This window comes from Heterodontus francisci, chromosome 17 (assembly GCF_036365525.1).
Source record: "Heterodontus francisci isolate sHetFra1 chromosome 17, sHetFra1.hap1, whole genome shotgun sequence".
In the NCBI taxonomy this organism is placed as follows: domain Eukaryota; kingdom Metazoa; phylum Chordata; class Chondrichthyes; order Heterodontiformes; family Heterodontidae; genus Heterodontus; species Heterodontus francisci.
The window spans coordinates 39,084,239-39,100,764 of record NC_090387.1 but is presented as its reverse complement, the minus strand read 5'-3'; the positions used below and the strand labels follow the sequence as shown (position 1 = coordinate 39,100,764).

At 43.0% G+C, this 16,526-nt stretch overlaps 1 protein-coding gene across 1 annotated transcript in view; it reads right to left on the bottom strand.

The window, feature by feature from the left end:
- The window catches only part of zcchc14 (zinc finger, CCHC domain containing 14), a 195,899-nt gene that overhangs the window by 151,742 nt on the left and 27,631 nt on the right, over positions 1–16,526 (bottom strand). The window contains exon 2 of the mRNA XM_068049302.1: positions 2,259–2,370. Coding sequence (XP_067905403.1) covers positions 2,259–2,370 — 112 coding nt within the window. The remainder of the gene's footprint in view (positions 1–2,258; positions 2,371–16,526) is intronic.

Genomic DNA, 16,526 nt, shown 5'->3' with positions numbered 1-16,526 from the left:
TCAAGTCCCTCAGCCTTTCCTCGTAAGACCTTCCCTCCATACCAGGCAACATCCTAGTAAATCTCCTCTGCACCCTTTCCATAGCTTCCACATCCTTCCTATAATGCGGTGACCAGAACTGCACACCAGGTGCGGTCTCACCAGAGTTTTGTACAGCTGCAGCATGACCTCGTGGCTCCGAAACTCGATCCCCCTACTAATAAAAGCTAACACACCATATGCCTTCTTAACAGCCCTATTAACCTGGGTAGCAACCTTCAGGGATTTATGCACCTGGACACCAAGATCTCTCTGTTCATCTACACTACCAAGAATCTTCCCATTAGCCCAGTACTCTGCATTCCTGTTACTCCTTCCAAAGTGAATCACCTCGCACTTTTCCGCATTAAACTCCATTTGCCATCTCTCAGCCCAGCTCTGCAGCCTATCTATGTCCCTCTGTACCCTACAACATCCTTCGGCACTATCCACAACTCCACCGACCTTAGTGTCATCCGCAAATTTACTAACCCACCCTTCTACACCCTCTTCCAGGTCATTTATAAAAATGACAAACAGCAGTGGCCCCAAAACAGATCCTTGCGGTGCACCACTAGTAACTAAACTCCAGGATGAACATTTGCCATCAACCACCACCCTCTGTCTTCTTTCAGCTAGCCAATTTCTGATCCAAAGCTCTAAATCACCTTCAACCCCATACTTCCGTATTTTCTGCAATAGCCTACCATGGGGAACCTTATCAAACGCCTTACTGAAATCCATATACACCACATCCACTGCTTTACCCTCATCCACCTGTTTGGTCACCTTCTCGAAAAACTCAATAAGGTTTGTGAGGCACGACCTACCCGTCACAAAACCGTGCTGACTATCTCTAATGAACTTATTCTTTTCAAGATGATTATAAATCCTGTCTCTTATAACCTTTTCCAACATTTTACCCACAACCGAAGTAAGGCTCACAGGTCTATAATTACCAGGGCTGTCTCTACTCCCCTTCTTGAACAAGGGGACAACATTTGCTATCCTCCAGTCTTCCGGCACTATTCCTGTCGACAATGACGACATAAAGATCAAGGACAAAGGCTCTGCAATCTCCTCCCTAGCTTCCCAGAGAATCCTAGGATAAATCCCATCTGGCCCAGGGGACCTATCTATTTTCACACTTTCCAAAATTGCTAACACCTCCTCCTTGTGAACCTCAATCCCATCTAGCCTAGTAGCCTGAATCTCAGTATTCTCCTCGACAACATTTTCTTTCTCTACTGTAAATACTGACGCAAAATATTCATTTAACACTTCCCCTATCTCCTCTGATTCCACACACAACTTCCCACTACTATCCTTGATTGGCCCTAATCTAACTCTAGTCATTCTTTTATTCCTGATATACCTATAGAAAGCCTTAGGGTTTTCCCTGATCCTATCCGCCAATGACTTCTCGTGTCCTCTCCTTGCTCTTCTTAGCTCTCCCTTTAGATCCCTCCTGGCTAGCTTGTAACTCTCAAGCGCCCTAACTGAGCCTTCACGTCTCATCCTAACATAAGCCTTCTTCTTTCTCTTGACAAGCGCTTCAACTTCTTTCGTAAAGCACGGCTCCCTCGCTCGACAACTTCCTCCCTGCCTCACAGGTACATACTTATCAAGGACACGCAGTAGCTGCTCCTTGAATAAGCTCCACATTTCGATTGTTCCCATCCCCTGCAGTTTCCTTCCCCATCCTACGCATCCTAAATCTTGCCTAATCGCATCATAATTTCCTTTCTCCCAGCTATAATTGTTGCCCTGCGGTATATACCTGTCCCTGCCCATCGCTAAGGTAAAACTAACCGAATTGTGATCACTATCACCAAAGTGCTCACCTACATCTAAATCTAACACCTGGCTGGGTTCATTATCCAGTACCAAATCCAATGTGGCATCGCCCCTGGTTGGCCTGTCTACATACTGTGTCAGAAAACCCTCCTGCACACACTGGACAAAAACTGACCCATAAACTTCTTTTATTCCTTAATTCTGTGAATTTGTTTTGGGTCGTTTAATTTGTGCAATCTGCAACATATTTGAATGAAAGTAATCAAATGAGATTAAACTAGGAATTGGAAACAGCTTATACATTCATAACCATTGTTGTGCAAATATAATAAACATTTGTTCTGCACCTGATAATTTATAAAGTACAGCCATCATAAAACCTCTGAGAACTCCAAATTACAGATCTACACACCAGGTAAGATTTTTAGCATGTTGCAACTTACTTCTTGAATGCTTGCCTGAAGGTTGTTTTTGGGAGGATTCATCACAGGAATGTGCTGACGTCTGTAATGCATTCTCCAAACAACGTACACCACTTTCAGCTTTGTGCATTACCTTTAAAAACAAAGAAAAACATTGTTTCCTTAAAAGTTGAATGAACATTTATGATCTTCCAACTAATTAGACAAGTCTTTGACAAATATGAAGCACCCATAACTCAATGGCATTTCAAGTTTTCTTATGCCTTTAACACAAGGTCATAAAGTGATTAAAAAATCCTCATACATATCTATTCCATCAAGACTTGAGCAATTAGGACCTCCCTCAATAGTTCACTGTATAAAAGCATTGCCAAATTTAGTTCTAAACCATATAGACAAGACAGAGGTTCAATTCACCAGTTCATTGATCTTACTTGGGGCAGCTGTTAAGGTGCTACAATTGCCTTCAGCACCCCTCGCAAGGGTAAAACAGAAGTCAAAGTACCCTTTCCTAATAATCATCCACTGATCCATGCATGTGTGTAGACATGGCCTGGCTAGGCTTGAGGCCCTTCATGGTCAAATAGGATAGCAAAACTCACTATCTCGGATTGTAAAAAATTGCAACAATACTGGACTGTTAACAATATTCAGAACTGTACTCCAGAAAGAGCCATTACCATGCAGAGGAGGGGAGATGATGTAGCACTTGATATCATTTGATTTTACTGTCTTTCTAATACTAGGATAATGGTCCTTGCCAGGTAAAGAACCTAAAAATATAGTGACCAAGAAAGATATTCAGCCTTAGTAACCATCTCTTACTCTGGTGATGCTGGCAATGTTTTAGCAACCACTGCATTTAATTTTTTTGACTAAACATTGAAATTGATACAATCTTCCCTTAATCTAGTATTTATTAAAAATGATCCATGGACTCAAAATTCCTAAGGCACTGTAGGGTGCATTGTGAATGTAACACACTCTGGCCCCAATTTTGTGGTCAGCGGCGAAGGAATGCTGCTTGCTGTTCATTCACTGGCCGCAGCCCATATAGTTTTTGAGGGCTTTAGAGTGGAAACTTGCTCTAATCCGGAACAGCGTCCTCTGCAGGAAATCCGTAAGCAGGGCAAAAAAACAACTTGGCTCTTCAAGCAAACTGAAAATCCTCACTGAGAAACGTAGAGTCAAAACCACAAAGCACAAATTAGATTTAAATCATGTACAGAAAGCAGAATGAATATTGGAGAAGGTAGATGGGATTAAGGGGGAGAGATAAAAGAGACAAAGGGAAAGTAAAAATAACGTTTTCATTTTTTAAAAAATCTTCAAAACTAATTAACTTCTGAGGGAATGAGACTTCACAATTGTGAAATTAAATTTTCAGGGTCAGAGAGGTTGTTTGGCAGTAATTATCACTTATCACACTGTTAAAAATTCATTTACTCCAGAATGCACCAGCTCTAACCTTTTCTATTGTCTTTAGTGGAGAATCTAGTAGCCAAATACCTCAAGTTCATATAATGTATTTATTTCAGAGGCAAGTTTATTGGTGAGGACTGTAACAGCACACCGTGTGGAGAAGCAGGGCATCTCTGACAGCATCTTTTGGATTTCCTTGTTTAATAGCATTTGTGCGGAAACCGGTTATAACAGTGATGCTGTTAACCCCACCATTGTTTGTCCACACAAAGTCCATCTCTGCATTGTTTGATTACAATGAGGCAACATGATGAGACAGCCCCTTATACAACTCTCAGTGATTGCAAGCTATTTTCTGAAGGATAAAAGAAAGATTCCATACCCAGGTCCGTAAGATATGCGCAATTGAGTAGAACATAACAGCAACATGCAAGATGCACTAAGAAACACAAGAACACAAGAAATAGGAGCAGTAGTAGACCATCTGGTCCATTGAGCCTGCTCCACCATTCAATACAATCATAGCTGATCTCGGGCTTCAATTCCACTTTCCTGCCTGCTCCCCATATCCCTTGATTCCCTAAGAGATCAAAAATCTATCTATCCCAACCTTAAATGCATTCAACAATGGAGCATCCACAATCCTCTGGGGTACAGAATTCCAAAGATTTACAACCCTTTGAGTGTAGTAATTTCTCATCTCAGTCCTGAATGATTGGCCCCTTATCCTGAGACAATGCCCCCGCGTTCTAGATTCCCTGACCAGCGGAAACAATCTCTCAGCTTCTACCCTATCAAGCCTTTTCAGAATCTTGTATGTCTCAAGTGGATCGCTTCTCATTCTTCTAAACTCCATAGAATATAGGCCCAATATACTCAGCCTCTCGTCATAGGACAACCCCCTTATCCCAGGGACCAATTTAGTACATCTTCACTGCACCACCTCCAGTGCAAGTATATCCTTTCTTAAAAGCGGAGACCAAATTTGCACACAGAATTCCAAGTGCGGTCTCACCAAAGCTTTGTACAATTTTAGTAAGACATCTTTATTCCTGTACTCCAATCCCCTTGCAATAAAGACCAACATGCCATTTGCCTTCCTAATAGCCTGCTGCACCTACAAGTTAACTTTGCGCATACCTTGTACAAGTACCCCCAAGTCTCTCTGAACATCAACACTTACCAGTTTCACACCTTTTAAAAAATATTCTGCTTTTCTATTTTTATGACCAAAGTGAACAACTTCACACTTCCCTACATTATACTCCATTTGCCATCTTGTTGCCCACTCACTTAACCTGTCTATATCTCTTTGCAGCCTCTCTATGTCTTCCCCACAGCTTACCTTTCTACCGAGCTTTGTATCATCAGCAAACTTGGATAATTACTCTCAGTCTCTTCATCCAAGTCATTAATATAGAGTGTAAATAGCTAAGGTCCCAGCACTGATCCTTGCGGCACTGCCTGCCAACCTGAAAATGCCTCATTTATGCTCATTCTCTGCTTCCTGCCCGTCAACCAATCCTCCATCCACACTAATATATCACCCTCAACACCATGAACCCTTATCTTGCCTATTAATCTTTTATGTGGCACCTTATTGAATGCCTTTTGGAAATCCAGGTTTCTTTTGGGCCTCCTTATCTCGAGAGACAATGGATACGCGCCTGGAGGTGGTCAGTGGTTTGTGAAGCAGCGCCTGGAGTGGCTATAAAGGCCAATTCTGGAGTGACAGGCTCTTCCACAGGTGCTGCAGAGAAATTTGTTTGTTGGGGCTGTTGCACAGTTGGCTCTCCCCTTGCGCCTCTGTCTTTTTTCCTGCCAACTACTAAGTCTCTTCGACTCGCCACAATTTAGCCCTGTCTTTATGGCTGCCCGCCAGCTCTGGCGAATGCTGGCAACTGACTCCCACGACTTGTGATCAATGTCACACGATTTCATGTCGCGTTTGCAGACGTCTTTATAACGGAGACATGGACGGCCGGTGGGTCTGATACCAGTGGCGAGCTCGCTGTACAATGTGTCTTTGGGGATCCTGCCATCTTCCATGCGGCTCACATGGCCAAGCCATCTCAAGCGCCGCTGACTCAGTAGTGTGTATAAGCTGGGGATGTTGGCCGCTTCAAGGACTTCTGTGTTGGAGATATAGTCCTGCCACCTGATGCCAAGTATTCTCCGAAGGCAGCGAAGATGGAATGAATTGAGACGTCGCTCTTGGCTGGCATACGTTGTCCAGGCCTCGCTGCCGTAGAGCAAGGTACTGAGGACACAGGCCTGATACACTCGGACTTTTGTGTTCCGTGTCAGTGCGCCATTTTCCCACACTCTCTTGGCCAGTCTGAACATAGCAGTGGAAGCCTTACCCATGCGCTTGTTGATTTCTGCATCTAGAGACAGGTTACTGGTGATAGTTGAGCCTAGGTAGGTGAACTCTTGAACCACTTCCAGAGCGTGGTCGCCAATATTGATGGATGGAGCATTTCTGACATCCTGCCCCATGATGTTCGTTTTCTTGAGGCTGATGGTTAGGCCAAATTCATTGCAGGCAGACGCAAACCTGTCGATGAGACTCTGCAGGCATTCTTCAGTGTGAGATGTTAAAGCAGCATCGTCAGCAAAGAGGAGTTCTCTGATGAGGACTTTCCGTACTTTGGACTTCGCTCTTAGACGGGCAAGGTTGAACAACCTGCCCCCTGATCTTGTGTGGAGGAAAATTCCTTCTTCAGAGGATTTGAACGCATGTGAAAGCAGCAGGGAGAAGAAAATCCCAAAAAGTGTGGGTGCGAGAACACAGCCCTGTTTCACACCACTCAGGATAGGAAAGGGCTCTGATGAGGAGCCACCATGTTGAATTGTGCCTTTCATATTGTCATGGAATGAGGTGATGATACTTAGTAGCTTTGGTGGACATCCGATCTTTTCCAGTAGTCTGAAGAGACCACGTCTGCTGACGAGGTCAAAGGCTTTGGTGAGATCAATGAAAGCAATGTAGAGGGGCATCTGTTGTTCACGGCATTTCTCCTGTATCTGACGAAGGGAGAACAGCATGTCAATAGTCGATCTCTCTGCACGAAAGCCACACTGTGCCTCAGGGTAGACGCGCTCGGCCAGCTTCTGGAGCCTGTTCAGAGCGACTCGAGCAAACTACTATAAAATCAGTTATTGCTGAAAAAAATTGGCTCTGTACACAAATTTCATGAGTAATACAAAATACATTTTTTCAAAAATAGGATTGTGTACGATTTCTATGGGTTCCCCTTTATCCAGCCTACTAGTTACATCCTCAAAAAACTCTAATGAATTTGTCAAACAGGAACTCCCTTTAGTAAAACCATGTTGACTTGTTCTAATCATACTATGCTTTTCCAAATGCAATGTTAAGACTTCTTTAATAACAGTTTCCAGCATCTTCCCAATAACTGATGTTAGGCTAACTGGCCTGTAGTTTTCCCTGTTTTCTCTCTACCTCCTTTCTTGAAAAGGGGTTTAACATTTGCCAACTTCCAATCTGACAGGACCATACCTGAATCTTAGGAATTCTGGAAAATCATAGCCAGTGCATCCACCATCTCTTTTAGAACCCGAGGACATAGGCCATCTGGTCCCGGAGACTTATCAGATTTTAGTCTCTCAAGTTTCTCCAATACTTTTGCTTGGCTGTTATCAATTTCCTTAATTTCCTCACTCTTTTTATCCCCTAGGTTACTGCTTTTTTCTGGTATGGAACTTGTGTCTTCTCAGACACAAAATATTTGTTCAATGCCTCTGCTATTTCCTCATTCCCCATGATGATTTCTCCTGTCTTTGCCTGTTTCTGCCTGCGCAAAGTATGGAAAGTGAGATGGTCAATCACACAGGTAAGAAATACTGTTACGGAAAAAGCGCCAATGTAAATTGAAACTGCAAGATTTTTTTTTTACTGCTTTCAAACAAATCGCAACCTTGGTGTCATATTTGACAGAGATGAAATTCCGACCAGATAGCTGCACCAAGACCATCTATTTCCACCTCTAACATCACCCAACTCTGTCCATCTCAGCTCATCTACTGCCGAAACCCTCATTCATGCCTCCGTAAACCTGACGTCATCTAAACCTCTGCTGCCCATGTCCTAACTTGCACCAAGTCCCATTCACCCATCACCCCTATGCTGCTATGCTGGCTCCCGGTTAGGTAGCAGCTCGAATTTAAAGCTTTCATCCTTGTTTTCAAAACTCTCCATGGCCTTGCCCCCCTCCCTATCTTGGCAATCTCTCCAGACCTACAATCCTCCGAGGTATCTGCGATTCTCCAATTTTGTCTTCTTGAGCATCCCCAATTTTAATCACTCCACCATTGGTAGCCTTGCCTTCAGCTATCAAGGCCCTAAGCTCTGGAATTTCCTCCATAAACATCGCTATCTCTCTACCCTCCTTTAAGGCACTCCATAAAATCTACTTCTTTGACCAAGCTTTGGGTCATCTGCCCCAATATCTCCTTATGTGGCTCGGTGTCAAATTGTGCTCGATAACACTCCTGAAGTGCCTTGAGATGTTTTACTATATTAAAGGTGCTATACAAATACAAATTGTTGTTGCTGTTGAATCTTAGTCTCTAAAACGGAAGTCACAGCTCCTCAAAAGCTACCAACACAGTGCCATTTGAGCAGTAAACAGACGAAGTGTGCACATGAACTACTGCTATGGAAAGTTCAAACATCCTGGAAAGCACAAAACCAAGATCCATAACCAACAGACACATGAAAAACTGTAGGTAACCGACAGCAGCAAAAAGGAAGAAAAATATATCAGAAAGACACCCTAACCCAAGCAAATGAACGAATAATGCCGACACATTCAACAGCCTACCCCACTTAGTATAAGTTGCCCCACAGCCAATGCTGAAAGCTGACAATCAGCTCCAAATTAGTGTGGAAACCGACTGACCACCGGTGAGCAAAAACGTATTCAGTGAACAATGCTTTACTTCCCTTCCTCCACAAAGCAGATATTGGTTCCAGACCCAATCCAATTACTGGGCAGACATTTTCTACAACACCAACTACCTTAAACACACTCCAGAAATTGCTCCCCTCCTGCAATGATCAGATATGGTCTCACTGAATGATAGCCTGGACAACCAGATCCTTGATTGAATAGCGATCATTCCCTCCCTGACTGAGTACAGATCATCAGCACCACCATAACCCCAAACCTCTCCCGCCACGAGGCACAGATCAGGATAACTTCCTTTCAAGGTCCTTGCTCAAGGTGATTGAAGGTCAATATCAGAAATTCAATTAAATCTCCACCCCCACTGAAGGCAAACTTTGCCTTATCTGCCTAATACTGAGGACAGAGGTCCTGACACTTTCCACACCCCCACCACTCCCCATGCTGTGAAGGAAAACTTGGCCTCTCACCCTGAAGACAAAGCAGATCTTACCTCATCCAATCCACAAAATGCAAACTGTCATTTCTCTTTCCTCAAGAAAAACGCATCATCCCATTGCCAAGGTGAAATCACCAAACGAACCTGTTAACCTCCCCAGCGACTGAGACACCCACCCACCTCCCCAACCCACAACCACACCTTCGGTGCGATCCAATGCCCTTACTAGGTTTTCCAGAGCTCACGACCTCCTCCCACAACTGCCCAATCCCGATTACTTCCTCCCCAGGCCCTCCGCAATCTTCTCCCCTCCATCCCCATCTCTCCAGTACGTTGTGATCTTATCCCCTCCTCCCTCGATCTTCCTGACCCCTTCCACCATCTTATTCTCTCTCCTGATCACTCTGACCCTCTGCGATCTTCTTCCCACCTCTCCCAATCTCTCAGGCCTTCCTCATCACTCTCCAGCTGCGGGCCGGAGCCACAGGCCTACCCACCTGACAGCCTCTAAAATCTGGCAGGCTGTAGTCAGGAAATGGATTTTAAAAATGGTCATCAGGTTCTGCCATTGTAGTAAGGAGAGCCTGAGGGATATCCATTTGTCCAAGTTACCCAGCCACAAAACTGTCCCCCACCTCTGCAAATATCAGGGCCATGATGTCTGTGCACCCACAACTCTGAAGGCACAGTGACAAGAAACTTCAAGTAGGGTTGTGACAGGTGTACCATGGAAAGTGAAGTTCCTTTTTAGGACAGCAGCAGTCGCACACCATGCATGTCCATGAGTAAGCTGGGTTAAGCTGTCCCTGCATCTGTGGAGACCTTTCAAGGTCCATGCTCAAGGTGATTGAAGGTCAATAACAGTTTAGCTCCCTCTTCCAATTTCCTGTCAGGAGGAGAGCACCTAGAAAGAACACTAGGTTAGGTTACCAAGCACCATTAACACGAATGTGCAAAAGGGAACAGATGAAAAAGAGTAGACATTTATAAGCACCATGCTGTAAATAAATTATATTGAGTAGAACAGTAATTAAATTCAAATAATAAAAAGTAAAATACTGCAGATGCTGGAAATCTGAAATAAAAACAAGAAATGCTGGAAATACACAGCAGGTCCGGCAGCATCTGTGGAGAGAGAAGCAGAGTTAACATTTCAGGTCAGTGACCCTCCATCACAACTGGCAAATGTTAGAAATGTAATAGGGTTTAAGCAAATAAAGCGGGGGTGGAGCAAAAGATAACAAAAGGGAAGATGTTGATAGGACAGAGGGTCACAGAGAATAACTGACCAGAAGGTCATGGAGCAAAGGTAAACGGTATGTTAATGGTGTGCTGAAAGACAAAGCATTAGTGCAGAGAAGGTGTTAGCTGACAGAAAAATGAACAGCCGTGGCCCAAAGCATAAACGTGAAAAAAAGTGAGTCGGCACATGGTTAAAAAATGATGAAACAAACTAAACTACGATAAATAAAAAAGAAAAAGAAAAAATAACTAAAAATAAAAAAGGGGGGCCCCCCATCATGTTCTGAAATTATTGAACTCAATGTTCAGTCCGGCAGGCTGTAGCGTGCCAAATCGGTAAATGAGATGCTGTTCCTAAAGTTTGCATTGGTATTCACTGGAACACTGCAGCAAGCCCAGAACAGATATGTGGGCATGAGAGCAGGGGGGTGTGTTGAAATGACAAGCAACCAGAAGCTCGGGGTCATGCTTTCGGACTGAGCGGAGGCATTCTGCAAAGTGGTCACTCAATCTGCGTTTGGTCTCCCCAGTGTAGACGAGACCACATTGTGAGCAGCGAGTACAGTATACTAAACTGAAAGAAGTACACGTAATGCACTGCTTCACCTGAAAGGAGTGTTTGGGGCCTTGGATAGTGAGGAGAGAGGAGGTAAAAAGGCAGGTATTACACCTCCTGCGATTGCAGGGGAAGGTGCCGTGGGAAGGGGACGAGGTGTTGGGGGTAATGGAGGAGTGGACCAGGGCGTCATGGAGGGAATGATCTTTTCGGAATGCTGACAGGGGAGGGGAAGGGAAGATGCATTTGGTAGTGGCATCACGGTGGATGTGGTGGAAATGGCGGAGGATGATCCTGTGGATGTGGAGGCTGATGGGATGGAAAGTGAGAACAAGGGGAACCCTGTCGTGGTTCTGGGAGGGAGGGCAAGGAGTGAGGGTAGAGGTGCGGGAAATGGGCTGAACACAGTTGAGGGCTCTGTCAACCACTGTGCGGGGGGGAATCCTCAGTTGAGGAAAAAGGAAGACTTATCAGAAGCGCCGTCGTGTAAGGTTGCATCATCAGAGTAAATGCGTCAGAGACGGAGAAACTGGGAGAATGGAATAGAGTCCTTACAGGAGGCAGGGTGTGAAGAAGTGTAGTCGAGGTAGCTGTGGGAGTCGGTGGGCTTATAATGAATATTAGTGGACAGCCTATCCCCAGAGATGGAGACAGAGAAGTCGGGGAAGGGAAGGGAAGTATCGGAGATGGACCATGTAAAGATGAGAGAAGGGTGGAAATTGGAAGCAAAATTGATAAAGTTTTCCAGTTCGGGGCGTGAGCATGAATACAGTCATCAATGTACTGGAAAAAATTTTTGGGGGAGGGGGCCTGAGTAAGACTGGAACAAGGAATGTTCGACATATCAAACAGAAAGTCAGGCATAACTAGGACCCATGCAGGTACCTACAGCAACACCTTTTACTTGAAGGACGTGAGTGGAGTTGAAGGAGAAGTTGTTCAATGTGTGAACAAGTTCAGCCTGGCGGAGGAGGGTGGTGGTGGAGGAGACTGGTTAGGCCTCTGTTCAAGGAAGAAGCGGATAACCCCCAAACCGTCCTGGTGGGGGATAGAGGTGTGGAGAGATTGGACGTCCATAGTGAAGAGGCGGCGGTTGGGACCAGGAAACTGGAAATTGTCAAAATGACATAGGGCGTCAGAAGAGTCACGGATGTAGGTGGAAAGAGTCTGGACCAGGGAGAAAAGCTGGAGTCAAGATAGGAAGAAATAAGTTCAGTGGGGCTGCTCTCCACGTCTTTTTACTATAGATTACCAGGGAAAACACATTTTGCCGAGTACACTGAAAGTTTAGGAAAAGGAGACCAGGTTTATCTAGGAGGATCCTCTCTGTATTGACTATTGGATGGAGATGGATATATAGAAAGATGGAAGGAGGATTCCTGTCCTTTCCTAATGAAACAGTTTATGGTGGCTCTGGAGAAGACTCAGCAAATATTTTCAGCAGTTGTCAAGGCGGTTTGTGGTTGTTATTTCCCTCAAAATAAATCAACTTACAGAAGGAAGCCGGACAGAACCCATTGCACCAAATTTGGCATCCATTAGCGAGTGAAGAAGAGTTGCAGAATATGGTCGGAATTTCTGAAGTTGAAAACACTTATTTTTCCTAAAGGCCAAAAATAAATACCTATCTCAACAAGAGCAGCCTCTCCCTTTAAGACACCTATCATCTGAATGGCAAGACTGGAAGTGATAGTGTCAGTTTTTCTGGGGGAGTGCCTATCTTTACTCTGCATACCACCTATTTTACATGTATGTTTATACAACTCCTTTAAAACTAAACATTGCTAATGAGATTGTTCTTATTCAAATAGAGTCTAGAGAATGTTGAAAATGGATAATTTTCAAACAACTCACTACACCATAGATTTATTTATTTAGAGATACAGTACTGAAACAGGCCCTTCAGCCCACCGAGTCTGTGCCGACCATCAACCACCCGTTTATACTAATCCTGCATTGATCCCATTGCCCTCTTACATCCCCACCTTCCCTCAATTCCCCTACCACCTACCCAGACTAGGGGCAATTTATAATGGCCAATTTACCTATCAACCTGCAAGTCTTTTGCTGTGGGAGGAAACCAGAGCACCCGGCGAAAATCCACGCGGTCACAGGGAGAACTTGCAAACTCCACACAGGCAGTACCCAGAATCGAACCCAGGTCGCTGGAGCTGTGAGGCTGTGGTGCTAACCACTGCGCCACTTAGATAGATGTATTACTGACTGCACTGGACTTCAATCAAATCATCCTATTTAAGGTCAGCCGTAGATGCGTTCTTGGATTTATTAGCAGCAATCACTTCCAGGAGCTGTCGAAGTGTCTTATTTTTTTAATCAGGATTGACTCATAATGATCTATAACCCACTTGTATGGTAGTGTGATCCAAGGTGTAACAATATTATCCCTTTGAACAGGTATCCACGTCTTCCGCACATGCATGTCTCCAATCTCTCAAAGATGGACTTGGTGAGATGAGGCTCAATGCAAACGATTAAGCTGCTTTATTTTACAGCAGGTGAGCATATGAAAAACTATGATGACTGAATTCACCAACTTCAACCAATACAACATATCTCCGCTTTAAATATAAAATAATCAATATGCTACTCTTCCCCACATCAGTATTACTTAAATAGAATAATTCTCCTGCATTCTCCTGTCTTTCCAAGCCTGGTTGGTAGCACTCTTGCCTCTGAGTCACAAGGCTCTGAGCTCAAGCCCCACTACAGGGCTTGAGCACAAAAATCAAGGCTTGCACTCCAATGCAGTACTGAGGGAGCACAGCACTGTCAGAGGTGCCATCTTTCAGATGAGACGTTAAACTGGGGCCCCAACTGCTTGTTCGGGCAGATGTAAAAGATCCCATTGCACTATATTGAAGAATAGCAAAAGGAGTCATTCACCATGTCCTGGCCAATATTTATCCCTCAATCAACAGCACAATAACAGATTATCTGGTTATTATCACATTGCTGCTTGTGGGAGTTTGCTGTGTGCAAACTGGTTGCCACATTTCCTGCATCACAACGGTGACTACACTTGAAAAAGTACTTCATTGGCTGTAAAGTGCTTCACGATGTCCAGTAGTCATGAAAGGTGCTATATAAATGCAAGTCTTTCTTTTTTTTTTCTCCATTGTAAAAACAAACATTGACTGCTCCCACAGTCTTCGTCTTTCCTTTCTTTATCTCTTTCACACAGCTCAAATGACTTACGAACATACAAATTAGGAGCAGAAGTAGGCCATTCAGCCCCTCGAGCCTGCTCCACCATTCAATAAGATCATGGTTGATCTGTTTGTGTCTCGAATTCCACACTCCCCCGATAACCTTCGATTCCCTTGCCAACTTTCCCACACAACAGAGGTAAATATTCAACTTCACCCTCTGGGCAAAAACCTGGTGAAGGAGACCACTTACTGTTGAAGAACCTGCCTGATTTTCATCCCATTATTTTCATCCCATTGAAAACATTGGCTCAATCACTTCACTATGATACCACCCAGGAAGCGTGGTTACCCCCAATGAGCGAGAAATATTTTTTACTGTTTAGTTATTGGTGAAAAAGAAAATTAGCATATAAAACACTTTTCATCTAAGACCATTTTCCTTTCCAAATTAGTGAGAATATACTTCTGCTCTTTAAAAAAATCCAACATTGAAAGTTATTCATAATCTCAAATCCTCTGTGGTAACAATGGTCAAAACATTCAGAAATGTAACACAAATCCACTAGATTCTCATCTCATTTGTAGCTAGAACTTCAACCCTTCATGAAAAATGTTAAGTTAAAATAATATAATACCTGTATATGTTGATTTTCCATAACCCTCTGCTACTGTCCTAACACAAAAATAGTCTAATGGAATTAAAGGGACAAGTTTTACCAAGCTTACTTCAACTGAACCTCCTCGCTCTGTCACTCTAAAATCAAGAAGAACATGAGCAACAATGTTATGGAGAAAACACCCTCTCAAATTTTCCTTTCAAGTCACATAGATCCGCATTTGGACAGACATCGCCATTCCTTCTTTGGTAGTGGGTCAAAATCTTGAATTCCCTACCCAACACCAGCATGGCAGCATCATAAGGACTACAGCAGTTCAAAATCCTCTACCATCTTGTCAAGGAAACCAGGGATTGGCCATAAATACAGCCTTGCCCACAACTATTCCCGTATCTCAGGAACAACAAAAAAAGCTCTTCCTGAACAGCCAACTATTCCAGTATTCAGAATTAATCCAAATATTTCAGTTTTGAATTTATTTCACCTGCCAAAGCTTTATGGTCACAATACAATATTCTTTTAACTTAAGTTTTAAGTCTTATTATAATATAGAACCCCGAATTTTATTGTAACAATAATGGTGTGGTTATCAGTGCTCGCTGCTATTAAAGAGTAAATCACTCAGCAACTTTCAACATTCGAACAAGTGCAGTTAAAACACAGAAATCAGAAAGTTGCTGTCCAAAATTTCCTTGCTTCACCACAAGCTTTTCTACACCAGTAGACTTGGTATTCAAACACATGGAAGGATGTGAATTTGTGGTACTTACCGATGAAACACGCAGAAGCCGTTGTAGTGTGTCCATTCAAATGCAAGTGAAGTTTTAATGTTTGGCAAGTCTTCATAACTGCAAAACAACCTTTCTGGCATTGAAGACTTACTTTTATAAGTGTGGTGGCTGTCTCATTCATTCAGATTTTAATTATTCTTTGAAATTTAAAAATACAAATAATTTTTCTATAACTTTTTGTTTCTGTCTTTTTTACTTCTCTCTTAATCCCATCTTTCTTTCACTCTCATTATTTCGCTTTCTGTACATGATTTTACATAGAATTACATTTTCTAACTTACACTTCCTGGTTTCAACTCTATGCGTCCCAGTAAAGATTCTTCAATCTGACTGATTGAGGAGTCACGCTGTTATTTGCCCTGCTTACACAGGTCCCAGATGCCGTGTAGAGAGTGTCACATTGTTTCTGTTCTCTAATAACTGCAAATCTTGGTGCAAAAGCCCACAGAAAAGTCTTGGACAATGAATGGCAGATGCTGTTTGTCCACTGCTGACCACAAATTCCAGGCCAATAATATTCAGACTAAATCATGCAAATGCTTCTCAATGAATATTTACAAAAAAGAGGGCAATGCTAAAAAGGTCTTCGGCAAGTTCAGTGAACCTGTGATAAAGCATCTTTACGTTACTAGGGTAAGAGAGTTTACAGAATGGGACACAGCAACTTGTCTTTTTTAAAAATAACACAAGTCTGATAAAAGTAAGGCAATTATGAAGTTAGGTTTAAAAAACATGAATATAGCAGGTAATTAGGCTGAAACATTTGTACTTAAAACATGCAACCATTTTCAGTGACATCAGGACAAATGTTGAACCATACATAAAAGGATTTACTTTCAGGATGTTCATTCAGAAATAAAATTGGCATATATTTAACAGTAGAAGAAAGCCTTTCGTAAAATTCACATTTTCTCTCTCCCCATTGTTCACATCAAATTTTGTCAATTTACAATTTATAACAATTTTTTTGAGAAAATAAGATGTTCTTACAACTGTTCTTCACTACTATCGTCCATCTCAGGTTTTGACGTTTAAAAAGAGCAGCTGAACTCATATTTTAATAGATCATATTCTCCGATTGTATTTATACAACCATACTATTTGGTCTCAATCAAAATCAC